Source organism: Meriones unguiculatus, chromosome 2 (genome assembly GCF_030254825.1).
Source record: "Meriones unguiculatus strain TT.TT164.6M chromosome 2, Bangor_MerUng_6.1, whole genome shotgun sequence".
Lineage (NCBI taxonomy): Eukaryota > Metazoa > Chordata > Mammalia > Rodentia > Muridae > Meriones > Meriones unguiculatus.
Genome location: NC_083350.1, coordinates 98,427,698 through 98,454,521, shown reverse-complemented (window position 1 = coordinate 98,454,521; position 26,824 = coordinate 98,427,698). Strand labels below are relative to the sequence as shown.

At 39.5% G+C, this 26,824-nt stretch overlaps 1 protein-coding gene across 15 annotated transcripts in view; it reads right to left on the bottom strand.

Moving 5' to 3' along the window:
* Positions 1 to 26,824, bottom strand: part of Anks1b (ankyrin repeat and sterile alpha motif domain containing 1B) — a 1,054,774-nt gene that overhangs the window by 442,878 nt on the left and 585,072 nt on the right. For all 15 annotated transcript variants that reach the window (XM_060377911.1, XM_060377912.1, XM_060377910.1 and 12 more), the window contains one exon: positions 2,092 to 2,678. In XM_060377911.1, the coding sequence (XP_060233894.1) occupies positions 2,092 to 2,678 (587 nt within the window). The remainder of the gene's footprint in view (positions 1 to 2,091; positions 2,679 to 26,824) is intronic.

Genomic DNA, 26,824 nt, shown 5'->3' with positions numbered 1-26,824 from the left:
TGTCTCTGTGTTGCTCTTACGTAGCTTTTCTTTTCTGTCTTGTGAGGGTTGGATGCATCTATCTCTGACTTATTCTGTCAAATCTTTCTTTATTCATCACTTTGACTATTCCTGAATTAGATGGCATTGTCTGGGATTAAAAGGGTATACTAAGTGTGTATGTGTATTCCAGCTGGATCACACAGACCTAGGTCTTTGGATGTGCCAGAGTAGCCATGCTGTTGGATTAAAATTCCTCTACAAAATGCCACAGGCATACATTCTTGGTGTCACTATCACAGCAACCTAGAATTCAAGCCAACAGTGTAAGATTTAAAGGCAAGCAAATATCTTTCAAGTTTTAAAAATGTATAAATTATGAACTTACTTTTTTTATGCATAGATGGCTCATTAAGTTAACTATAAACTTTTTTTTTTTTGGTCAGTTTATTATTTATTTATTTTTTGTTAATTACACTTTATTCACTTTATATCACCCTATAAGCCCCTCCCTCCTCCCCTCCCGACCCCACCCTTCCTTCCCCTACTTCACACATGCCCCTCCCCAAGTCCACTGATAGGGGAGGTCCTTCTCTCCTTCCTTCTGATCTTAGTCTATCAGATCTCATCAGGAATGACTGCATTGTCATCTTCTGTAGCCTGGTAAAGCTATTCCCCCAGGCCAATCAGATTATGTCAGAGGCAGTCCCTCTTCCCATTACTATGTAACCCACTTGGACACTAAACTGCCATGGGCTACTATGAACTCTTTAAACCCAGAAAAAGAAGGTTTAGTGTCAAGGTCTACATTCTTTGTCACCATTCTCCTTTTCCCAGAAGTCATGCACTCTCAGTAGAAAAGGAAGGTTACAGTTTGTGGGTATGGTTATTGGAGTCAAGTTCTAACTAATTAGGTTGAGCAACCACAAGATAGTTCATGGCATTAACTAAAGAATATAGCTATCAAAGCAACTTAAATATACAAGTTAAATGTTTTAATCTTTTCTCACAAAAAGCAAGATTTCAAGGAGTTGAAATTTTATAAAATAGATATCATAAAATAGTATGTAGGTTTGAAATTTAGATTCCAAACTCAAAATAGCCACCCAAAATCTCCCCCTCCTCATATTAGTCATCAGAATAAAATGGAAGGTTCCAGAGGGACAATGAACATTACTCAAGTGTTCCAATTTGTTCAGCATAAAAAAATGCAGATATTTCAATTTTCTCAAACAGCTCAATTCAGAAAGTCAATATCAAAATCACTTCTATTTTTTTGGTTCTCAGAACATCAAAGTGACCTCATGTATTTCAAAGCTAAATCCATCTGGCATGATCTTTCACAAACAAAAATGTGACATGTTAGGATGAATTGTCGATAGAAACTTGGTTTATTCTTTAAGAAATTCAAGAAAAAGCAAGAAGCATTATTATTTTATGATGTAATTCTCTAAAGGAGAAATGAGATTGTACAGTTTTACAAGGGCCCTTTATTTTCTGAATAATTCTTTCAGACTTTGTCTTTAAGTGGAGTTTAAAGTAGTGAGACTTGACCCTGAGATGACTCTTCTGTTTAATGTACCTCTGCTAGGTACAAATGGAAAATATTAAATGACATGTATTTGTTGCATGGTTCTGGAAGAAGAGCCAGGAATGATGGCTTTCCCATTAAGGCTAAAATCATAAGAAACTATTCCTAAAATATAAGACACTTTAAAGAAGAAAGGCATGCTAACAAAAAGTTTAGCAAGCAGCAAAATGACACAGAACAAAATAAGATTTTCCTCAAACTGTCAGCCACAGTGCCTGGTGGGACCTGGTGGGACATGACGGGAGCCTTCTCCTGTGCCTCATAGCCACTTATTACTTCTGCTTGATACCAATTTCTATGGAAACAGTGTCCCCCACACATATAGAAATGTGCTAATTTTTCCAATTGCTCTGAAATTACTGTGTATTATCCATTTCCCTTCCAGTAGAAGCTGTATGCATTTATTAACCCTAGCCCCACCCATTCTGCTTCTGAAAGGTTTTAAAAACCAAAAATCTCTCTTCCAAACTTCATTCAGCTCCAAAGCCTATATAAAGAGCAACATGAAAAGCTGGGCTTACTTCTTCCCATTCAGATGTGAAGGAAGGTGTTCTTTCAGAATTATCTTTAGAACTGCGTTCGGCAGTTGATGATTCGCTCCAGTTAACTCTCATTTTGTCCTTTGTAGGGTAGGCAATAAGATCAGAATCGGACTTAGAGACAGTTTTGGATAGGTGCATGTCAATCAGGGCTTTGGGCAATGACCGGATCCTCCCCAGAGTACACGCTCTCTCCACAAAGCCCCCTGTGTTTACACCCCACTGGTCTCCACGGCGGGATCCACTCCGAGGTGTTCTTGTGCCGACAATGGTGTGGTTCTCAAGCTGGTGGCTTCTTTTGTGGAAAATTGTTCTACTGACCACTTTGGGTTTAATTTTCTTTACCAACGGCTCTGAGTTGTTTTCTATCGGAGTCTGTTTGAAAGGCAAAGGACTGTTTGCCAGACTGGCTTCGTCTGGTCCGTCTTCACATTGATTTCTTTTTCCATACAGTTGAAATGGATTTTCAGGAGACTCACAGGCTGGAGAGGATCCATGAAGAAGACCTGCAAATTGCCCAGCATCATATTCTCTTGGGGCGTCACTGTCTTCCTGTTGACAGAGGTCATCTGCAAAAAGGAGGAGGCAGTCAGGATTTTGCTGACAATGACTCTCTGACAGCTAGCAAACAGTAGCTTTTATGCACTCTTAGGAACAAAGACCTTTGGTTTATTTATACACTGTAACACATTTGCTTTAGGAAATGCCCATGATCCTGTACTACCATGTATGTAACATGTACGTGCTCATGTGTGTGTGGGGGATGGGACCTATGTGTGTGTGAATTCAATCTCTCTGATACGATTTAGGGCTCATTTCAAAGGTATAAACTGAGAAACTCCAGTGACTATGTAGTCTTCCTTCTTGATCAGAGAGTATATGTTTGATATTAAATGAACAAAGCTGGGTTTCTTGAAGTGGGACTACCAGATCCCGAGCCTCATCATTAGTGGGTATTGTGTGGTAGAACAGCAGGCTGGTGTTACACAGACTGATATCCTTGTACCCTTCTCCCATCAAATAAATCAAAAAACAAAACCCCGGGTGGTGAGTATATTTAGTAGAAATTCAAGGTTAATAATCCCAAAAGTATTACTTTAAGTATTAAGATAATATTATTCAGAGTTTATGAGTAAATCAAGAAAAAAATTTCAGGCTCAATACTGGCAAGCAGTACATTTATAACTTCACTCAGAAGCATGACCCTTCCACAAAACTGATGTTGAGGTGTTACATGGAGCTCTTTCTCCTCTGAAATGGCACGCCTTCTGATTCCCTTAGATCTTTGCAAGTGCAATGCAGAAAAGAAATCAAAGAAGAATGGTGATTTTTTTATTGCCTTAGAAATGTATCTGAGATAAAACATAACATTTCTCTGTGATTTAAAATACCTTATCTTTTTTATATAACTTGATTTTTCATATAAAGAGATACTGAGTTAAAAACTTCTCCAGAAGATTTAGCAAAGGAAGAGAGCTTACTTTTATAGAAGTAATGTTAATTCATAGAGATGATAGCTAAATATTTGTCAAGATTGAAGTTATGTTATGCGATAGGCCTAAAACCTAGTCTTCTGAAGTCAGACAGAGCCAATGTGGGGCATACTGGCAATACGCTGAAGCTTATTGGCTGATTGACACCTCAAAACAGCTAATATTAATGCAAGACTCAATTCCCAAAGAGTTTATGAATTAACACATAACATTTAATGAGTATGGGCTACTTGCTCGGCACTGAATTGAAACTTACATTTACATTCCTCCATTTGATCCTCATAGCAATCCTGTAATCTGTTACTAACAATAGACATAATTTCCTGATAGAAAACAAAACTCTATTGATAAAATAACAAATTTTCCCTGTTTTGAAAAATTGAAAACCACAATGAATCTCAGCTGACATTTGTGCAGGGGTTGGAGCAATCAAATCTATTCTTGGTACTGTGTATGGGCCCTGGGCCTTCATGCTTCTCTGTCCCCTGCAGCTGGTAAAGAGTGTTTCTTTTTGGCTCTACATATCTTTAAATTTTGTGCTGGTTCATGTTAAGATTTTCCAAGGAGATTATATTTTCCTACCCAGACCCATCGTACCAGCATCCCAGAACAGAAGAAAGAAGAGATAAGAAATTGAGATCTGACAATCTGAACAAGGAGAAATCTGCATCCATCTACTTCCACGTGATTGGCATGTTAGTCTTATTACAGAAACTCCATCTTTGCAGAGTTTCCATGTCTATGTCAACTGCATTTTACATTTCTCTTTTAATGAAGATCACTCTTGGGGTAGAGGTCCTAGATGAGACAAACAATTGTGACTTCTTCAAGGACTAGTGTTCATTGCTTCCTATATCTATATGCTAAGAAGAGTCAAAGCCAACATTCATCTTAGCTTGTTAAAGTTTCTGTGCCTAGTAAGTAGTTAGGCTATGACTCAATTTAAGGTCTAACAGATTTCAGAATCTGGTAAAAGAATAATTTAGTGTTGGCTTACTAAGAAAATAATCAAAGAGTCTTGTACTGGACAGGGGTATGGTTTTCTTCTTCATGACCATTTTTGTAATGCAAGAAAAACGCAGTAAGAGAGTAAGAGCAGTACTGTTCTGTCTGCTGTGTGTGCTTCTTCTCAGAGACAAGAGAATTCTAGGAGGAAATAAGACTTGACAACCCCCTTCTGCTTATTTTCTCTTCCTCCTGGGTGACTTGGGCCTGCCACTGCATTTTATGGCACCAACAGGTCAGTAGATTAAAGTAATGGTGGGGAATGGCAAAGCAGGAGGAATTGTGGAACAAGGGAGTTTAAAATTGTATTCTGAATGTTGCTGAAAAGGCTAAAGTGATTTAGTTTGGAAGAAAAAAAAACTGAAGAGTGTGAAAAACCTATTATCAGAAAAAGGTCTGTAAGTTTTAGTCAAAAGGTTTTTTGACCATGTTAGTTATCTAGAATAATGAGAATTTTAGGGACACTATATTTAAAGTTTAAAAGATTCTATGAGTGATAGTTTAAGGCTACCATCACCTCTGTGTTTTGACTAAAATGACTATAATTATAATCTTGAGTGATTTGTATAGACCAATCTCTCTAGTCACAAGGAGCCACTTCCTGAAATGAAAGGGAATTTAGTTCCTAACTTGTAAGTTCAGCCTTTGAATAACAGTCCTTAGTATCATGACAGTTGAAAATATGTTTGCCCAAAGTGGTAGAATAGTTCTTGCTTATTTCAGGGGTCATAATTTAATGGTTAGTCAAATAAAAGAAAGTGAAAAGTTGATTTGAAACATGAAATGTTTGTGTGGTAGACTGATCATATAATTCATCCATCAGCTCAGGGTTCCTGTGGTCCCACCCTTCCCTACAGCCACACCCTCCCTTTAGCCACATCCTTCCCTGTAGTCACACCCCTCCCTACAGCCAGAGCTCTCCCTGCCCCCAGTCCTGGACATTGACTGCCACTGGGGCCAAGTGCCCTGCATTAGTGAGAGAGACAGCACGCAGACACAATGAGGGGTGTGGGGGATGAGTGATGTGCTTCTGTATTTAACCAGCCATTCTTGAAGCCGCCATGTAAGCCGGGCTGGGCTGCTAGATGGTGAAGGAACATATCCAGTCATTTTAAAATGCAGTATATTTTTAAGGAATGCTGGAGTCAATGTATCAGGAAATGATTATCACTGGGGAAAAAAATAGACTGTTCTACTCAAAGATCCGAGAAGAGGGACATACCTCACTCTATGCGGCCACAGAAAGGTATATGAGGCCACAGAAAGGTATATGAGGCCAGACAAAAGGCAAAGGAAATAGTGAGAGATTATTAGCAAGTGTCTTTTTCTGGCTTCTATGGGGAGGAACAAGCAAAACAGCAATAAATAGGTTTAGATGAGCTAGTCTGAATTCATTCAGCCAAGCAGGGCAGTTTCTGGTTGTCTGCTGCCTGACCCTGGTTATTTTGGACAACCTCAGACCTAGATGGCAAGTGATCATGGAATATCATGAACTGAGGTTGTCCAAAGTGGAAGAAAACACCCAGATTCGTGAGCTAAAAGGATGCCTATTATTTTAAGCCACTGAGATTGAGGTGCTTTAATGTGTTTACAACACATTAAATCCCAAGTTTTCAAAAATCAATACATGCTTTAAAAATTTTGCAGTGCTTTCATTTCTATATCTGGGAAATCATGATATTGATAGAATACACCTAAAAGTGTTGTGATCTCTGGGAGAGGCGACAGACTTGTCTTAGTTCATTGGGAAGATCTACTAAAACACTATCAACACTACAGCTTAAAAGCAGCAAATTGCTGTTCATTATAGTTCTAGAGACTGAAAAGCCAAATGAAGACATCAGAAGATTGTGTGATGAAGGCCCCCACTTTCTACCTTATTGACATTACCATCTGTGTCCTTACCTTATAGGGGTACAAAGGGGTTCTTAGGAGCCTCTTATAAGGGCACTAATCCCACCTATAAGGGCTGTGATCTCATCAGCCTCCCAAATCCTACACTTTCTGCTCTACCACCTTGGGGATGCGGATGTCAACTTATGTATTTAGAGGACACAAACTCTCATATCCCAGGAACAATCAGTTAGGACACTTTCTGTTGTATGTAACAAGAGAAAAATATGTTTATATTGCTACAATAAACATACTTTAATCTAGAAGCCTTCATGTTTTATAAGGAAATATGATATTAATCAGTGGCATTGTACATCAAATCAAGATTTTTTTACATAGTAACAACATAGACTTTACTATTTTATTTTTATTTAAACACCCTTACATACACACACACACACACACACACACACACATTAGCTAGATTTTTGCACTGTGTTACCATTTCTTTAGATGAAACTTAGACAAAGCATATAGATTAAACTGTCCTTCATAACTTGTCTTATTTAATTTCATACTTCTCTTTTGAGAAAGTGGGTATTTCATGCCAAGGTATAGAAGTAAATATGTGTGAATTCCACCCTGATAATCATTAGCACTTCAAAGAAATGCCAAAGCTTGTATGTAGCAATAAGTATTTCAATCTTTTCCACCTTTGCTCCTGATTTTCATCACTGACATAAATATTTGAATAACAGTAAATTTAAAAAGTTCATGTTATATAAAAAACAATTATGGAAAAAAGTGACTATTATTATAGATCAAACTTTCATCTATTAGTTTACTGCATTTTCCTTCAGAAAAAAATCTAATGTTAGAGACTCTAGTACTAATATTGACATTCATAGAAATGATTGATTCATCTCACAAGTACGTATGAAACACTTTTCTGTGTGTTCAGCGGCAAAATTTCTGCAGGAACAAAGGCAACATCCCTCCACCTGGCTATTATATTTCAGAAAAAAGGTACACCTACAGGCAAATAAGGAACAGACTTATTTTGGGTGAACTTATGGAGCTAAGACTACAAGGTAATGAGATAAGAATAAACGAATGTGCTATGAGGTAAAAGGGGACTGTTTTTCTGAGGCGCTAACATTCGGCACACATAGGACTCTTTAGGAAGAATTGATCTTTTAGAGTTTTGGGGATTATTGCAGATAGAGGGAAGAAGAAATAAAAAGCTTGGGAAAGTTATCAAGGAAAATCAGAAGGCTGTTACTGCTGCAGCAGAGTGGCAGGGAAAGGGTGGAATGGGTGCAAAGCAATAAGAAATGAAGGTAAGGCTTGATGTAATCCAATATATTCTTTGACACCCTGAGTTTTCCATTTACTGTTTTATTTGAGTCTGGGTTCCTTTAGTGATTCTATTTCTACTTTCATGTCTTGAAAGGTTTTAATTACTTCACTAAACTACTTGTATTTTGACAGTCTTCACTAGATCATTTATTCATATTCTTTAAGGTCTTTGAACATATTCATAATTACTATTATGAAGTCCTTGTCTTTTGCTTCAACTAGGCTGCATTTTTTAGAACCTATTGAAGTAGTGTTCTGGGCTTCTGGAAAGGGCATATTTTATTGGCTGTTGATGTTTTTGTTTCTGTGAGGGGATCTAGCTATCTGGAGTTATGATCTTTGAGGTGTTCCTTAGTGTCAATATCTAGTCCCTTAGTGTCTTTGTTGGGTTGGTCTTCAGCGTCTTGGCTGATGCCCACCTTGGATCTGAGGCAACTGTATGGTCCCTGGTACTGAGTGTTTCTGTGGCTCAGTAGGTACCACAAAGAAATGGAGATGGGCTAGGAGGAAAGGCTGAGAGACATACAGGAAAGATGGAGGGAGACCACGTCTGCATCAAAAGGCAGAGTTCCCAGGGAGTAAGGTGGAAAGAGGGCCACCTGGAAGCAGGGTACTGCAGACTTTAGAATAATCCTGGAGACACTGGAATAGAGGACAGAAAGAATAGCAAAAAATCGCCTATCTGCACTCTAGTCCAGTGTGGCCACTGGGGATCCCTGGTAGAAAGTGTTTCTGGTGGGTCACACAGAAGACTGGAGATGGAGTAAAAGTGAAGGCTGACAACAGCAGTGGGAAACATGGGTCCTGGGTCTGCAGCAAGAGTAGGACTCCCCAGGGAATAGATGCAGGATGGGAGAGACTCCTACAGGCTGCGAGAGACTCCTACAGGCTGCAGCAGGACCAAGAGTAAGTCTGGAGACAGGAATGAAAGTGCTAGGTGACGCTGGATCTAACTAATACTTTTTAAAGATTCCCTGGCATTTTCCATGGCAAGACACAACAATAGCATAGCTATTTTTTTTTTTTTTAAATAAGAGCAGTTATGTCAAGGTCCCTTATAAAATCCACTTCTAATTAGCTTCAACTGTCAACTTGACACATTCCAGAGTCAACTGATAAAGGAGTCTCAGTTGAGGAATTTTTCAGACTAGACTAGCCCATGGGCATGTCTGTTGGGGATTGTCTTGATGGTTAATTAGTGTAGGATGGCCCAGTCCACCGTGGGTGGTACCATTCCCTGGACAGTGGTTTTGCAAAAGAAAGCTGGCTAAACATGAACCTAAGAGTCAACCAGCAAGCAAAATTCTTTCCTACATGACACCTCCAGTTCCTTTTTGATTTCCTGATTTAATTTTCTCCAATGATAGTCTTCAATCTATACGCTGAAACAAACCCATTCCTCCCTTGAAGTGCTTCTGGCCATGGTATTTATAACAGAGTGAAACCAGAACACCTAGGATAATGGGACTGTCAATTTCAACTGTCAGTGTCATGTTTAGAATCAGGAGGGAAAGCAAACCTCTAGGCACGTCTGTTAGACTATTTGAGTGAGGTGTGGGCAGCAGAGTTCCATGGGGCTGGGGTGTCACACTGAATAAGGAGAGAGAAAGTAGAGCAGCAGCATTCATTGTTCCCTGCTTCCTGACTGTGGATGGCCATCCATCTCACACTCTTGCTAGCTACCATGACTTCTACCCCATACTGAACTGTATTCTCAAACTGTGACAAACTTGTACTTCATTATCTTCTCTGCTATTTGGTCACAGTGACAAGGAATGCAACGAACACAGAAAACTGATGCTGAGAAGTGGAGCTGTTGCTGAGATAATACTTAGGGCTTTGGAGCTGGTTTGTGGGAGGAGTGAAGGAGTTTGGAGCTACAGGTGGGAGAAACCCTAGAATACTATAGCAGAGCTTAATGGAGTTTTCTGGCTAGAAGCAGGGATGGTCAGAATGCAGATCAAAATGCAAATCCTACAGGCACAGCCCATGAGGGGGTCAAGATTCTCTTGGGAACTTCCAGGAGGCCATTCATACCACATTTTGTCAAAGAATTTGGCATCATTCTGCCTGTGTCCCAAAAACTAACATAAAGCAAAATTTAAAAGTAATGGACTAATTTGTTTTTTTTTTCTTTTTATTGTTATATGCATGTGTCTGTATGTGTGCATTATGTATGCATGTGTGGTATATGTACATATGTGTGTGCAGGTGTGCATTACTCATGTAACTGTGAACACAGAGAAGGATGTCATGTATCCTGCTTTAATATGTTCTCTCCTTTGAGACAGAGCCTCTCTGTGGCCAGGACCCACCAGAAATTCTCTCATCTCCACCCTCCACAGCACTGGTGTTAAAAGTGTGCACATGAGCTCGCTTTGGTTTTTATGTGGACACTGGGGTCTGAACTCGTTTCCTTGGGCTGCACAGCAAGCATGCTACCCATTGAGCCATCTCCCCAGTCTCTACACTAATCTCTTTAGCAGGCAAAATTTCAAGACGGCAAAGTCTTCAGGCTATGGCATGAATACTGCTAATTGTGCTTATCTGGATTATAGTGAGACAGAGCAGAAAGATACAAAAATACACAGTTCAGGCACAGAAACAGAATGGTGGATCAATGGAACAGAATAGAAGACCAAGAAATAAACCCACACACTTATGAACACTTGATCTTTGACAAAGATTCCAAAACCATACAATGGAAAAAGATAGCATCTTCAACAAATGGTGCTGGTCCAACTGGATATCTACATGTAGAAAAATGCAAATAGATCCATACTTATCACCCTGCACAAAACTAAAGTCCAAGTGGATCAAAGACCTCAACATAAAACCAGACACATTAAATCCGTTAGAAGAAAAAGTAGGGAAGAGCCTTGAACTCATTGGCACAGGAGACAACTTCCTGAACAGAACACCAACAGCACAGGCTCTAAGAGCAACAATCAATAAATGGGAACTCATGAAACTGAAAAGCTTCTGTAAAGCAAAGGACACTGTCATCAAAACAAAACAACTACCTACAGATTGGGAAAGAATCTTCATCAACCCTCTATCTGACAGAGGGCTAATATCCAGTATATATAAAGAACTAAAGAAGCTGAAAAGTAGCAAACCAAGTAATCCAATTAAAAAATGGGGAGCAGAGCTAAACAGAGAATTTTCAATAGAGGAATATTGAATGGCAGAGAAACACTTAAAGAAATTCTCAACGTCATTAGTCATCAGGGAAATGCAAATCAAAACCCTGAGATTTCACCTTACACCCATCAGAATGACCAAGAGCAAAAACTCAAGTGATGCTGGAGAGATTGTGGAGAAAGGTGAACCCTCCTCCACTGCTGGTGGGAGTATAAACTTGTACAACCACTCTGGAAATCCATCTGGTGCTTTCTCAGACAACTAGGAATAGCGCTTCCTCAAGATCCAGCCATACCACTTCTAGGCATAAAGCCACAAGAGGCTCAAGTATACAATAAGGACATTTGCTCAACCATGTTTGTAGAAGCTTTATTTGTAATAGCCAGAAGCTGGAAACAACCCAGATGCCCCTCAACTGAAGAATGGATGCAGAAATTGTGGTACATCTACACAATGGAATATTACTCAGCAATGAAAAACAAGGAAATCATGAAATTTGCAGGTAAAAGGTGGGAACTGGAAAGGATCATTGTGAGTGAGCTATCCCAGAAGCAGAAAGACACACATGGTATATACTCACTCATATAGACATATAATATAGGATAAACCTACTACAATCTATACATCTAAAGAAACTAATCTAGAGGGAGGACTCTGGCTAAAATGCTCAATCCCCATTGTGAAAGGCAAAGAGGATGGACATCAGAAGAAGAAAACAGGAAATAAGTTAGGAACCTCCCACAGAGGGCCTCTGAAAGGCTCTGCCCTGCAGACTATCAAAGCAGATGTTGAGACTTATGGCCAAACTTTGGGCAGAATGCAGGGAATCTTATGAAAGAAGTGGGAAATAGTAAGATTTGGAGAGGACAGGAGGTCCACAAGGAGAACAACACAACCAAAAAATTTGAACACAGGGGTCTTTCCTGAGATTCATACTTTAACCAAGTACCATGCATGGTGATAACCTAGAACCCCTGCACAGATGTAGCCCATGGCAGTTCAGTGTCCAAGTGGGTTCCATAGCAATGGGAACAGCGACTGTCTCTGACATGAACTGATTGGCCTGCTCTTTGATCACCTCCCCCTGAGGGGGGAGCAGCCTTACCAGGCCACAGAGGAAGACAATGCAGCCACTCCTGATGAGACCTAACAGACTAGGATTAGAAGGAAGAAAAAGAAACCCTCCCCTACCAGCAGACTTGTGGACGGGCATGTGGGAGAAGGGGGAGGAAAGGAGGGATTAGGAAGGGAAGAAGGAGGGAACTAGAGGGGGGGATACAAAGTAAATAAAGTATAATTAAAAATAAAATAAAATTAAAATAAATAAAGATCATGGGAAGGGGGAATGAGAGACCAAAGAATTAAAAATTAGGGTTTCTTTTTTATTTTCTGAGTTATTAGTTTAAAGTTTAAAGCAAAAGCCTGAACAAAGAAAAAAAAATACACAGTTCAACAAGGAAAAGAGTGTGTATGAGTTTAAAAAGAAAAGTAATAAAGACAGTAAAAGACAAAATGAGGACAGTAATGACAAAAACATTATCAGCAATGTCTTAAAAAGCTAGGTATCAAGAAATTTTATAGCACTTAAATGGATAGACATAGACAAATGATATCACAGAAAAGTTTAGAACTGGTCAGCATCTGAGCATCTGTAGAGATGGACAAAAGAACCCATTTAACAGAGCCTCCATCGCTTGGTATCCTGAAACTGCCATCATGCAGCTCAAGGGAAGAGAGTTCCTCACCAAGGAGGATGCTAAGCAACAGGAGCTCAGATCAGTCAGGAGAACTTGAAAAATACACCAGCTTCAGGAGGCAGATGGAGCCTTTGAGAAACTCAGGGATGTGCAATAGATATTGACTCTAAAGGAAAATTTCAAAAGTAGGACGAGGTGAAGAGTGGCTCAAAGGTTATAAGCAATTACTGCTTTCGCAGAGAACTGGTGTTCAGTTTCCAGCACCTACATCAGGTAACTTACAAACATCTGTAACTCATGTTCCAGAGCTTCCAATGCCTTATTCTGGTTTCTATAGGCACACACATATATGTGGTGCATATAGAGACATACAGGCACACACACACATGTAAAATGAAAATAAGGAAGAATTATTCTAAAATGTTGGAATCCAAATTAAAGGTAAGAATCCTTTAGTGAAGGAGATGTCCAAGGGAAAAGCATTTCATATGATGGGGTTGCAAAGGTGTCATAAAAGAGAGGTGACCAGAAAAAGGAGACCTTGAGTCTGACATAATGAAAAAGTAGTGTGTTCAAGGGTGAAAGAAGTGCTCTGGAAAGCATGGTGTGAGGAACTGTGGAGGAGGCAGCAGGAAGTGTCCTGAATCAAGCACAGAAGTAACTAACTACATTGCTTAATCCTTCACAGTAATGACAAAAGAAACTAAAATGTGGATAATTCTATTGTAGTTCCTTCACGATCCTTCATTGGCGTCTTTCCCCATCAGTCTAGGATAAATAATAATTTTCACAATGTGGGAAACAAAAGTGAATTAAGACAACCCCGCTTAGCAAAACTACAAGAACAATAGAGGAAAATGAATGCTAACAGCTACACAAATCAAGAGACACATGGCCCCAAAGAATTTGAAGCTCTATCTAAAATGTCAAAATTAAGAGAAAGAATTAAGACAATAGTCAAAGCACTGGGGGGGGGAGGGGAATTGCATGAACTGTAAGTACAGAAGCTCAGATGTGAGACATCGGTCATTTTCTTCCCTCTTTCACTCTATGAGAAAATCAGTCCTGATGTCATCAGTCCAGGAACAGGGATCTGGCATTCACACCTAAGTGGGGAAGCATAGTGCAGAGCAGTAGTGTATCCATTTCAAGAGGGAACCTAGGAGGGGATGAGAGAGACCCACGCTAACGCATCAAGCACCAGGAAGGTGAGCAGGAACTCAGGAAGAAGAGATGGACAGGCAGAGGTCTGTAATAGTCAAACAAGGAAGCCATCCCAACAGAAGGTCAGTCTAGCAAACATTGTCAAGCCACAGAGATTAGAGATGGTAATCATGGGATGTGAAAGTCCTACCAGGAAAAAGAAGTTTTCACAGGTGGCAATTTCTTTTTGTGGAGTGAGAGAGTCTCAGCAGAGGTGAGCAGGGCTTACACAGAGGGATAAACTGTCATGGCGGGCCGGATTCTGTTAGAGTGAGATAAGTTCCAGTCAGAGATAACAGAGATAAGGTAGTTGAAGACTCTCTGAAGGACTGAATAAATAAATAACCACATTAAGACTAATGGGACCTAGATTTCTCTTTGTTCAAGGGAGAATTTCCAAATATAGAGAATAATTTAGAAGTGTGGTGCATTGGAACGATAAATAGCCTTGTTTTCAAGATACAGGGAAAGATAGGCAGACAGATGTAAACATGTATCACCTAACTGTGCCCATTAGGAGGACCTGAGAAATTGATAAGCCAATTAGTGAAGACCAGATTTTGATTTCTATATGTATTTTCTAATACAGGGATCTGCTGAAAAGTGACTGACAGTAGAGGCAGCACAGGAACAATGAATGAGTCTGGAACATCCTGTGCCATAAAGAAAGGAACTGGTCAAAACAGAAAAGGCATGTTAAAAGGACAGAGACTCCACTAAAATGGTTAAAGTGAAGATAATTTTAAAAAACCATTAAATAATTATAGTAATGGATGATAGCCCATTGAATACAATGAAAAACACAAGCTCATGACAACGTAGAAATAATTTTTTTTGAAAGACTGGGTAGGAATGAGGAATAATTCCAAATTGCTTCCTTACAGAATATCTTTATTGTAAAGATGCAGAGTAATTCACTGATAAGAAGTTTTGGAGGTGCTATTACTTTGATCAAATGACCAATGTTGTTATCATCGACCACAGAACACAGCAAAATTACATTCTCATCTGGTAGGATGCAATGCAAAAGAAATGCAGAATCATTTCTGTATTTTCCTGACAAAGGTGAATAACCTATCTATCAAACAGAAATATAAGATGAACCCGATTTGTAGTCTTTCTATGATGTCACCCACCTACAACCTTTTAAAAGTGTGAAGATAAAGAAAGACAGAAGAACAGTTCCCTATAAAGAATACTAAGAAGACAGTACAGTCAGACACAAACATGTGACCCCTAACTGGTCTTTCTTCACAAAACCAGTATTTCTGGGGATGCTAGCAACACCTGAGTGTGGCCTGAGGGACTAAGGGTAGCAAGGGATTAATGCAAATTTCATGATTTGTTGGGGCTGTGCTAATGAATGAACTTGGCTGTAGGAAATGCTCCCTGAAGTTCCCAAAGTGCAGGCCAGGAATATGTCAAGTCTTTCAGATTGTTTCCATGAAACAAAAACATATTTAGGGGTCCAGGAGATGGCTCAGTAGATAACGGCACTTGATGCCAAGCCTGCTGACATGAACTCTGTTTCCGGGACCGTCACAGTGGAAAGAGAATATGGACTCTTCATCCTGCAGGCTGGCCACACTCACCTTACCCCAGACTCACACGGATAAATAAAAGTAACTGTAAACTTCTAAAAACCTGACCTCTGTAAACTCACTCTCTCAGGGGAGTACAGAGGGCTGTTTAAAAGCTGCGTGATCTGCCTTCCTAGAATGGAACCATGCACATTTACATCTCAGCTGTAGGAACTGGCTCAGTCATTCCTACTTAAATGAGGTCACATTTACCTGTAAAATGGAGTGGGGATGTCCATGCCACCCCCATCACCATCTTGCAGTGTACCATGGGAAAGATAGGAGTGAAGCACTAGAAGTGACATCCTATCTAAACTCCAGAACAGTTCTAGATTTTCCATTTAAAAATAATGTTTGCTCTCAGATCTGGTGGCTATCACTGATTTGGTCAAATATTTTTGATGTTTAAGGTTCTTCTTTCAAGGTTGCTATGAACTTTGTTTATGATTAGATGGTAAGTTTATATCACTTATTGATTGCGTAATTTCTATCCTTTAAGTTGCTAGTGAACGAAATGTACACTTTAAAAAAAAATTTAAACACCAAACACTAATAGAACACTGATAGGAAAACCTCAGTGTTCAGAGGATGTCTTTCTTAATACTCTTCCTTATTTACAGGTTCTCTAAGATTTTTATCTCCACGTTTATGAATAAAATAAGCTTTTCTGTCACTCTTCTTACATTAACTGTTCAGTTTTGCTGCAATGAGTTTAGCCTTATCAATTCAGTTGAGGAAACCCTCCAGTCCCCCTCAGAGTATCTTAACACTTGATCATTTCTCTCATATTTATTTTACCTTTAAAATCGTCTAGACTCCATATATTTTGGTGGGGAGGTTTAAAATTACCCATTCGATTTTACAATTGTAGAACTATTTGATGCTTGTATGCATTTTGATCCCTTTGTTATGATTATTTAGAATTTGACCATTGCCTTCAGTATTAACTTCACTGGTGTGAACTTGTTCAATTCTTTTCTTACCTTGTGAATTATTTTCTAATAATATGTAGTTACATCTCTTCTCATTCCTGACATGGCTTATTTGTACCTTTTATTTTGAACTTTGCTTATTGGAAATAGGGTCTCAGGTACCCTAGGCTGCCCTTGAACTCACTCTGTACTTAACCAAGGTCGCCTTAAGCTTCTGCTCTCCCTGTCTCCACCTTCCTAGTGCTGGGATTGCAGATATGAGTGTCCCAACTAATTTTGTGTCAATGTGACACAAGCTAGAGTCATTCGAAAGGGGAACCTTCGCTGAGGAAATGCCTCCATAAAGTCTGGCAGTAAGATCAATGGGGAAGGGCCCAGTCAACCATGGGAGGTGCCAGCCCTGGGCCGGTGGTCCTGCGTGTTCATATCCATAAAAATTTTATTTAAAAGCATTTTCACGAGAACCCACAAGTTTTACTATAAGTCTGGATGACTTTTACCCTACTAAAATATAGGCTTATTAATAAATTGAGTTGTTACACATGTTTGTATTTCATAGCATGTGAGATGATTTATATCAATACATTATTCTAATGAGTGTACAAATGAAGAAGAGTATTACTTCAACTACAGATGTGAATCAAGTAAATTCTTTTAAGACATGATCCCCCCAAAATATAGTTTTATGGAGAACAAAAATAAATAAATTTGAGGAGTTTTTGTAATTTTTAAAAAGCTTTAACTACCATATGATATAATTGTCATAAAAATGGTCATATGAGCATTTTCTATATAACTCTTAGGTGAACTTGTTTTAATTGAAGAAAATTAAGCTCTGTCATTATAACAGACCTGGTCTACATCTCCCAACAAGCTTTTAAAGAGATACTGGCCTTTATCATACATATTAGGAAAAGTGTTTTCAGTTCTCCCATGAATTTGTCTGAACCCCATCGTAGGGTTGGCCTTCTGTTCGCCTGTCACAGAGCTCTAGCTAGCATCTTGAGATTTATTCAAAGGTTCAGAGTGCCTTGAAGCTGCCTTCCTCTTCAGGCCAGAGGGCAATCTAAGCCATGCAGCAACTACTACGGATTTATATTCTCTTCATTCTTCATTTCCAAAAATATGTGACAATACATAAACTCCAGTTCCTTGCAAAGGAATTTATTTCAAAGATGCCATAGGCTGAGATTCCATAGGAGGGAACGGACACAGAAGGCATAATGTTTACCATGTGCCTTTTATGTCCAAAGTCATCCTATCTCACTTAATCCTCTCCCAGGCTTCTGAAGTGGGAGCTACAATGTGGGCACTGACGAGGACTCACACAGCTAGTCAACAGAGGACCTGCTATGGGATATAAGTTATTTTTCTCCCATTACATTTACAAGGCTTTGTGTCTCTAGCCTACCCAGAACTTTCTGTGGCTTCAGCACCATATGCTGTCTCTGAGCTCCTATCTGAGTATTGCTGGAGTTCAAAAAATCATCCCATGAGCTTCTTTCCAGGTGTCAGCAATGGCCTTAGGGTATTTAGTCGGATTGCATAATCAGCCCAAAGGGTACGTACTAGAACATGCTAACAGCACCAGGTAAGGTGGGTGATAGAACCTTCTCCTCTGTAAACAATTTAAGGTCAATAGCTGCCTTTCTGAAAGCACACACAGGCCAGCTCGATTGTCTCTGGGTCTATCAGTCCCATACTCTGCCACAATCAGCATTTAATGGCGAAGCTGGAGGATGCTAGATTCCTGGCAGCTTCTGGACCAGAATAGACCATGCAGTTTGGCTCTGATTTCAAACATTTATAATCTTTTCTCTTGCTCCCTTTGCTCAATATAGGAGAGAGGCTATCAGCCAATTTCCCCACCGTTTATAGCAAATCCCAAAGCTCCTTCGTTTCCAGCTGCTCAGCTGCCTGGGCAGACTGTATTACTAAATTATTGTATCTTCTTGGTACAGTGCCTGATCTATCTTGGCATGCATTGTGCATTGAAAGAAGCTCCTGTTCCAGCACAGGAAGCTAGCTGCTCACACTCTTCCCACGCGCCTCTCCTCCGGTACCCTCGACCATTAACCTCTTTGTTCCTCCTGTACACGCCAAGCTCTTAAGGGCAGTTTCTCATCTATGGCTGTCCCCCCAGGGGTTAGCAATTTCAAAGGGCGCTCTGTGTGACGAGTGTTTCCCACAGCTAGAGAGAGCCAGATGGGTGAGTGGCCTACAGTGGAGAGAGCTGCATTTGGAACCAAAGGATTTTTGTTTTTTTCCTCACCAAAACGTATTTCTTTGTAATGCTGCAGTTACTCTGACCATGTATGTTCCCAAACAGAAGTCATTGCATTGAGGGGAGAGAGGAAGGAGTCCTTTTACTCAAGTCTGTTGTTTTCAAAAGTGTTGGCTCTTCGGTTTAACTTATTTTAAAAACTTTCTATTTTTATTCTATGCCAACTGGTTATGAATGCAGAGAGACAGAGAGAGAGAGAGAGAGAGAGAGAGAGAGAGAGAGAGAGCTATTCTGTAAAGAATGAAACAAACAAATAAAGTATTGTCTTTAAATAAAAAGAAAGTAATTTTGCAACATCAAAGGATGAAAATTATTTTTAATTACCCTGAAATGAATAATCATTCTAATTCAGGCTTCAAAGGACATACCTTGGATTTGAACACAAGTAACTTAAATATCCTCGATTGAAGTTCTGGGGATGTAATGCGCGCAAATGTGCCCTGGAGCTGGCTATTCCTGTACGCAATGGGCAGCCTAGATTTCCTCACCTACATCCCAAGAGCTGTCTCACTCAAAAGAGCAGGCGAGTCATCTAAAGTCTACTCCTATTAACAGGACACACTATGGAAAATATATGGAAACGCTAAAGATAAATTCTAACTAGCAAGTAACATTTTAAATCAATGCTGCTGTTGCTATGGTAAGAAAACCAAATGTAAAATAAAAGTCTTCTATAAGGGTTTGGCCCTGTTGTCATGGCAACAATGAATGATACTTAACTCTGCTAATGTTTCCATTTGATCCGGAGAGAACTAGATGTGCATTAAAGCTATTTAAGATGGCTTAGAAAATTGATTTTTTTTTTCTATTGCTATCTTTCACATGCTCCTCGGCCAATTAAAGGAGACATCACAAAAAATATCAGCCAGGGTAAGAAAAATGCAGACTATATGGGTTTGTTTAGGTTTTTCATAACGGTGGAAGCTATAGAATGTCATTTTCTCTGAGATGCTAGCAAATGGAATATTCATTTAGAGAAATACTGCACAGCAATTTTCAGGTTGGGGGCATCATCTAACTTTCCATAAGATAGGGAAAAGATGAAATGCAATCAAATGGCAATTTCCACCGCTTTAATACAGAAAAGGGAACATTAACTTAAAGTAAGAAAATACAGAAATCAATGCTCCTGTTCCGCAATTGAGTAGCTAGTTCTGACTTCTCACCAACTTTCTAGTCTTTTGATCCATGTCCTTCCGCAGATTCATGCCTCCTCATCCTGGCAAAATGCCCACATTGCTGAAATGGACGTCTAAATCTTCCTCCTACTCACGCCACCAGCTGTGCCTCTGACACAGCCATTCACCCTCCTGGATGAGATACTTTCTAAGCCCCAAACAGCCCTCACCTGCTTTTTCCTGCAGGTGATTCCTCCTCTTATCTCCAAAAGTCTGTATGAAAAAGTCCTTCGGCTTGGGACACTAAGACTTGTGTCTTCTTTTGTTGATCCTTCTAGTCATTTGCAGTTTGGGGCTTACCTATCCCCCAATTAATGACAATTGCCAAATTTCCATTTTTTTTTTTAGCCAGATTTCTACCCTGAACTCTACATTTCTACCTTCAGGTTCACTGTCATTTTTATGCTAACTCTTCTCTTTCACCTCATAGCCAACCGTGCTGTGGGCCCCAGTGGTTTTGCCTGCGACCTGCCCAATTATCACACATTACTTTTCCACTGGATGGCTGATGAAGCCTCCTTACTGGTCTCTCAGTTTCCACTCCTAACATCTCCTCAAGTACTCCATGTGAAAGAAGTCTGTTAGAGCAAACAGGGGTAAGAAATGTCTATTCCAAAAACCTCCACCAATGTCCACAGACTATGAACCAATTAAGAGTAATCTTTATCTGGGGTTTTAAATAATTCATTTAAAAATATACTTTATATCTGACAATTTTGATTTTATATTCCAATACTTTTATATCTAACACTTTCCTTGACCATTCTTGGGAATTTTATTTATCTTTTGATCACATCTGGAAATAACTTACTTCCTATCTTCGTTTTCAGTTTTTGAAGGAGGCAGGACCTTGGAGGCAAGAACCACATCACAAAGGGTAGCCCGAAACTTACTAGGCTGGTCCCAAACTCATTCATGTCAACCCATGAATTCTGTCTTGACCTCCCTCCCCACAAGAAATATATATTTGGCAGGTGCAATGGTGCATGCTTATAATCCCAGAACTCAGGGAGGGAGAGGCAGGCAGAGCTCTGTGAGTTTGAGGTCAGCCTGGTCTCCAAAGCAAGTCCAGGATAGCCAAAACTACACAGGGAAACCCTGTCTCAAAAAATCAAAAAGAAAAAAGAAAGAAAAAATATAAATATATTTATAAGTGTATACTATATAAATATATTATACATAATGTATAACATGTAATCTATAATATATAATGGATTACTTAATTTAATTTTTATACAATGTATTTTGATCATATTTTTCCCTCCTCCAACTCTTCTAGAACCTTCTTTCCTTCCCAAGAGTTTTAAATTTTATTTTGAACATAAATATTTGCTTGAATGTGTGTATGTGCACCATGTGTGTTTCTAGTTCCCATCGATGCCAGAAAAGAGTGTCAGATCCCCTGTGTTACAGTTATAAGCTGCCATGTGAATGCTTGCAACCAAACCAGAGTTCTCTGGAAGAGTAGCCAGGGCTCTTAACTGCTGAGCCATCTCTCCAGCCCTATTTCCTTTCACATTGTGGCTAGCCATATAGCCTTCTATCCCTAGTTTTTAGTCATTCCATTAAATACTATGGAGACATTATTCCATCTTCTTCTGGTCCTTTGGGTTGAAAAGTGTTTGATATCAAGGAAATCATATTCCTTACTTAAGTACCCTATTTTGTTATATTAACTTCTATCTACATAGCTATAGGATGTTTTTCCTTATCATTGGAATTATAAAGATTTAAATTTCCTGGTAAAGCCTATTCTTGTCTGAAAATGTTCCCATATTCAGTAAGTCTGTGATTTATTATTCAAGCTATTTTTAAAATCATAATGGAGGAAAAGGTTTCTAATTTCTAGTTTGCTTTTTTCCTCTGTTAGATTCTTTCTTCCGAAACAATTATGATAGGCATTCTGAGCTCATGTATATTCCTCTATGTTTAGCTTCTCATATGAAAATTTTATCTTTCCTTTTCCTCTCCTCCTGTCAACTGAATGTTTTGAGTCATCGTCTACTTCATTAAGTTGGGCTTCTTAAATTCCAACTTATTTTTTGCCTCTCTGGTAGTTTTGAATTCAATATGAACATTGTTCGAATATATGAGTGCTTTATTATCTTATATTTTAACTTCATAACTTCTTATTCTAGTTTAGTGCAGCCCAAGTCTTCTGAAGACTGCTGCTGCCCATTTGACATTCATATTTTTGGAAATTTGTTTTTGTTAAGAATTGTTTTATTTGATAGGGTGGTAGTGCTGTCATTCCTCAGGACACACTTTTTGTGAGGTATCATTTAAATCATCCAGGTGTTTCTTCATTTGCCATTGTAGACAGAAGTCTTAGCTTGTCTGTTTTGGGAATTGACATGAGTTCTATCAGACACCATTTTCAGGATGCATGAGAAAGGAGAGGGCAAAAAAAAAAAAAAAAAAAAAACTCAGGAGAACTATTCTGCCCTGTGAAATTCTTGGGGCATCTAGTCACGGAGTACAAATACACCTCTGGCAATAGTATTTTCTAGAATGATGCAACATTCTGTACCTCTACTGTCCAATGTGGTACCCGTAGATAATGCAGATCTTGAACATTTAAAATGTAACTGATACAACACAGTTTGTATATTTTTTTATTAATTTAAATCCTATTCTAAATAGTGGTATGAAGCAGTGTACACGTCCAGAGAAATTGCCCTTACTGGACGGTTTCTAGCTCAGCAGCATTAGCATCTCTTGGATACTCACCACAAATTCTTGGGTCCTGCTCTAGCATCTGTGACAGTGGCCCAACAATCTATGTCTGCACAGAGATGCACTTGACTCTGGTGCATGCTGGCAGCTCAGCCTCACTGGTCCACGGATGGTGAGTTAGAAGAGGATGAGAAAATCATAAGAGGTTTCTCTTGATTCTCTTGTTTCTTTTCTACATTTGAATGTGCATCCAGGAGTTAACTGGGACAGTGTCCTCATTCTTTACTTGTCACAGTTGTCCTCATTAAGAACTGACTGTGACAATGCCTCCCTTAAGTGTAAGCCAGGAGTGAGCCTATTAAGTGATCCTGTCTTGCTGATCTCTGAAAGCCTGCATGCTTCCCAGAGAGACTGATAGGATCCACTGACATGTCACCTTATGCTTTCTGTACATCCCACCCTCAGCTCTCTAGGTCTCCTGGCATTACTTTGATAAGTGGTTTGCCACATATGAGGGACATACACTTACCTATCTTCACTCCTGACCATCTTGTCTTTTATCTTGCAGGAACCTCTGAGCGTCACCACTATTAACTTCTCATGCTGACATGGTTTGTTTATTTATTTATTTTTTTCTTACTTGTTTTCTATCTGCGGGTCACTTGTAAAGCGAAAATCAACCAGTGTATTTAAATTCCTGCTCTTGTAAGAAACTCTCATATTCCTCTTAATGCCTCCCTTTAAACAGAATTCTAGAATGTTCCTTTAGATTTTTAATTTCATTTGAGCCACAAAACATCCCTGTGATGTCAGTTCTTTTTACATCCCCATGCTAAAGATAAGGATACCACAGCTTTTATCACTTAATGGTCTATATAAGAGAAATAGAAGTGCATCTGCTTTGTGAAGTCCCTGATAGGCAGGAAGTGGTAGCTACATTTATTGAATCTGTGTTACAGAACACTGTGTTAAATGTTCATATTCTTTATCTTATTTAAGTTTCACAACATTTTCCATATCACAGATGCAAAGCAAAACTAGAGAGGCTAAATAACTTTTCCAAATTATAGACCTAGTTAGTGACCGTTCAGGAGCTGGCTGCTTATTGTGCTCTCACTAGGCAGCTGTGTTGGTTTCTAAGCTTGGAGAGTAATCAAATGGTAACAGGCCACGTACGGAGTATTATAGTTTGTATCTCACCATTTTTTGCACACTGGATTGTTTGATTTGGTTTGTATTCTACTACAAAATCCAGGGACATTTTTTTAAAACAAAATAAAATACAATGAGATAAAAACCCTCACATCGAGTTGGACAAGGCAAACCAAAGAAGAAAAAAGAGCCTCAACAGAAGACAAGAATCAGAGACACACTTGTTCACACACACCGGAGTCCCATGAAAATACAAATTGAAAACTTTCACATATATGCAGAGGACCTGGTGCAGGCCTGTGAAAGCCCTGTACTTGCTGCTTCAGTCAGAGCACATTTTCAAATGGTTAATACAGAAGCAAACATATTAACTTACCATAATTTTAATCTTTTGCTTACTGTCTTTATCTTGAAAGAAATATCCCCTTACTATGTGAGTCTTCCATTACAATCATGCTAAGTATCTTTGGCATATCAGATGCATGTTGGATAGTATGCTAGGAACTGTGTTACTGATGGGCAACGCTGCCTACCAATAACCCCTGCCAAAAGGTTTGGTGAGTTGCTTGGTTGCTGCTGAACCCCTGTCAACTTGCCTTTGTGATGATGTCCATTCATAGATCTATTCAGTACTCCATTCGCACTTTAGGTTCCAGTCTGAAGAACAAGTAGGCAGCTTGAAGGAATCAATGGGTTCTGGGGCTTCATGGTTCCAGATTTACAGGGGTCTGATCTCCAGGTCAGTACCAGCCAGCCATTGTCTCAACGTTTAAGGGAACAGTGACATTCTCAGCATTCTGGTCACCTGATAGGTCCGATTCAGAGAAAGAACCTCCGCTTTCAATTGTTCAAGCAATGAGTTTTCTATATAATTCACTTAGTATTTGTTTTTTCCTTTCCTTTTCTTCCTGCATGTGTGCATGTGTATGTATATGGAGGGGTGTCTGCAGAGGCCAGAAAGGGGCTTCAGATCCCTGGAGGTGGGGTAACAAGTTATGAGCAGTCTAAAGTAGGTGCTGGGAGCTGAACTTGGTCCCCTGCAGTTAACCAAGTGCTCTTAATTGGTAAACAGTCTCTCCAGCTTCTTTAAATTTTTTCTTTTGGCAGTAGATTGGGGATAATTTGGTAGTTTTGGTTCCTTTCTTATAATAGTAAAACATCCTACAGAGCATCATTGTTTATAAAGGCCATTCGTGGGGAATATTTATTTCCATGTAAAATTCAAGACAATCTGTGAAATGGGTACCATTTCCCCTATTTTATCAGTCAGGAAACAGTAATTTCTTAATCATCCAGTAAATTCTTCAGCAAATGCATGTGACCCCAAGGAAATGGTGAGACAAGAAGGAATCAAACACAGGCATCCTCATGAGGGGCTTACATCCAGGTGACAGGAGCAGTTCTGAATACAGCACATGCATTGCTGAAGAAGTTTTGTGGGATCCAGAGGATGACGAGACCACTTGAATGGAAAAACTAAGCACTGTAGAATAGGTCAAACTTAGGAGAAAATGAGTGACAGGCACTGCCAGCAGGGGAAAGACAAATGGACACACACAGATAAAGAAGGGTTTAAAAAGCATGAGAAAATCAAGTTCTTATTGCTGGGTTGCAGGAATAGGGCTTGAAGGGGCTGGTCACAGATAAGGTTGTACTGTTTGAGGTGGCACAAGTGATTTAAACAAAGGGATCTGCAGAAGTAGGCACAAACCCAAGTCCTCTGTCTCCACGTTTGGTTCTTTCACCATAACCCAACTGTCTTCCAAGGCTACTCAGGCAGCATAGCTCAGCAGCCTTGAAAAATGGACAGTGGGGTAAAAAAAGATCCTGCCTTTGAAAGCCATCTACTCCAGCTTTTCCTTGAACACTTGCCTCACAGCAGGGAGTTCGTGCCCTGCCTGATAGTGTAAACTTGGGAAGAAGCTCTGACTGGGAGGCTCATAGGGTCAAACCTATTATTGCTATCTTGCTAAATGCGCATGTTATCAGACTGCGTCTGCCCAGAGACCTGGGCTGCTGTCAGCCTTGGTAAGAGAAGTAGGGAGCCTCAGTCAATGAAGATATTCTTAATTGGTCAAAGTGCTGAAAATAAGTGACCAAGTACCCAGCTCTGAATGAGACACAGTTATCAAAGCTTCCACCCAGGTTCAGGGGAGACTTGGAAGAGGGAACAGAAAGGATGTAAGAGCTGAGGGATGAAGATGAAGGAGTGATTTGAAATGCTATCTCCTGGAAAAGCATGGCTATGGTACCCACGAACTCACAGTACCCATGACTACTTGCAGCAGACCTGTACCAGATCAAACTAGCTCACGCTTAACTAAAAAGCTATAGACAGTTGATAACTGACAATTGTTCTTCTCTGGAGGGTGGTAGCACTGGTAGGTTGCCATGCTCCAGAGGTTGGCCTAAGACCGATGCATATAAAGGCAGCATTTATTTGACTCATGAGTTATTACAAAAAATAAAAAGATGGGACATGGTTAGAAAGGGGAGGTGCTACAGGGAAAATCCAGGATGAATTGAAGAGGAGAAATGAGGGGTATATATGAGCATATTTCATTATGTGTGTGTCTAAGAAATTCTCAAAGAACAAATTAAAATAAAAATTCTGTTACTTACAAAAAATGAACCTAGAAAAATATAGTTTAAGGTTACTGCTCCATCCTTACAGAGAGCCACCTCAGTGTTTGTCATATCCAATGTAGCTTAGTCGTTTTCTATACTTCTAGATTCCAAGGGAGAAACAGCAGGGATAAGTGTTCTGCATTTGCACAGGAAGGTCAGGAAGCCCCAAATCGTTAAGCACTTACTCATCTCTGGGCAGGTCCTATCTACTTTTATTTTAAGTGGAATTGTGAATCTCAGTGGACTGAAAATCAAACCAGACATGTTCTCAGTTAGACCAGCGTTTAAAGCAATTGATTTTGTTGCTGTGACCATGTCACTTCGTCCTCATCCGTCATGTTCATTACACAGAATTTCCTGCTAGAGTTCATGGGCCTGGTGGATATCCACTGCCTGAAGTGAAGACTTAGAGACAGAGACGGTGGTCATAAAACTATTCAGATTTTGGTGACGGAATAAAGAGATATGCAGTAAAAAAGACAATCTAGTTTTATCTAAATTTAATGAAAAATTTACAATGCAATTTTATGCTGTAATTGTCGTAAGTAGTA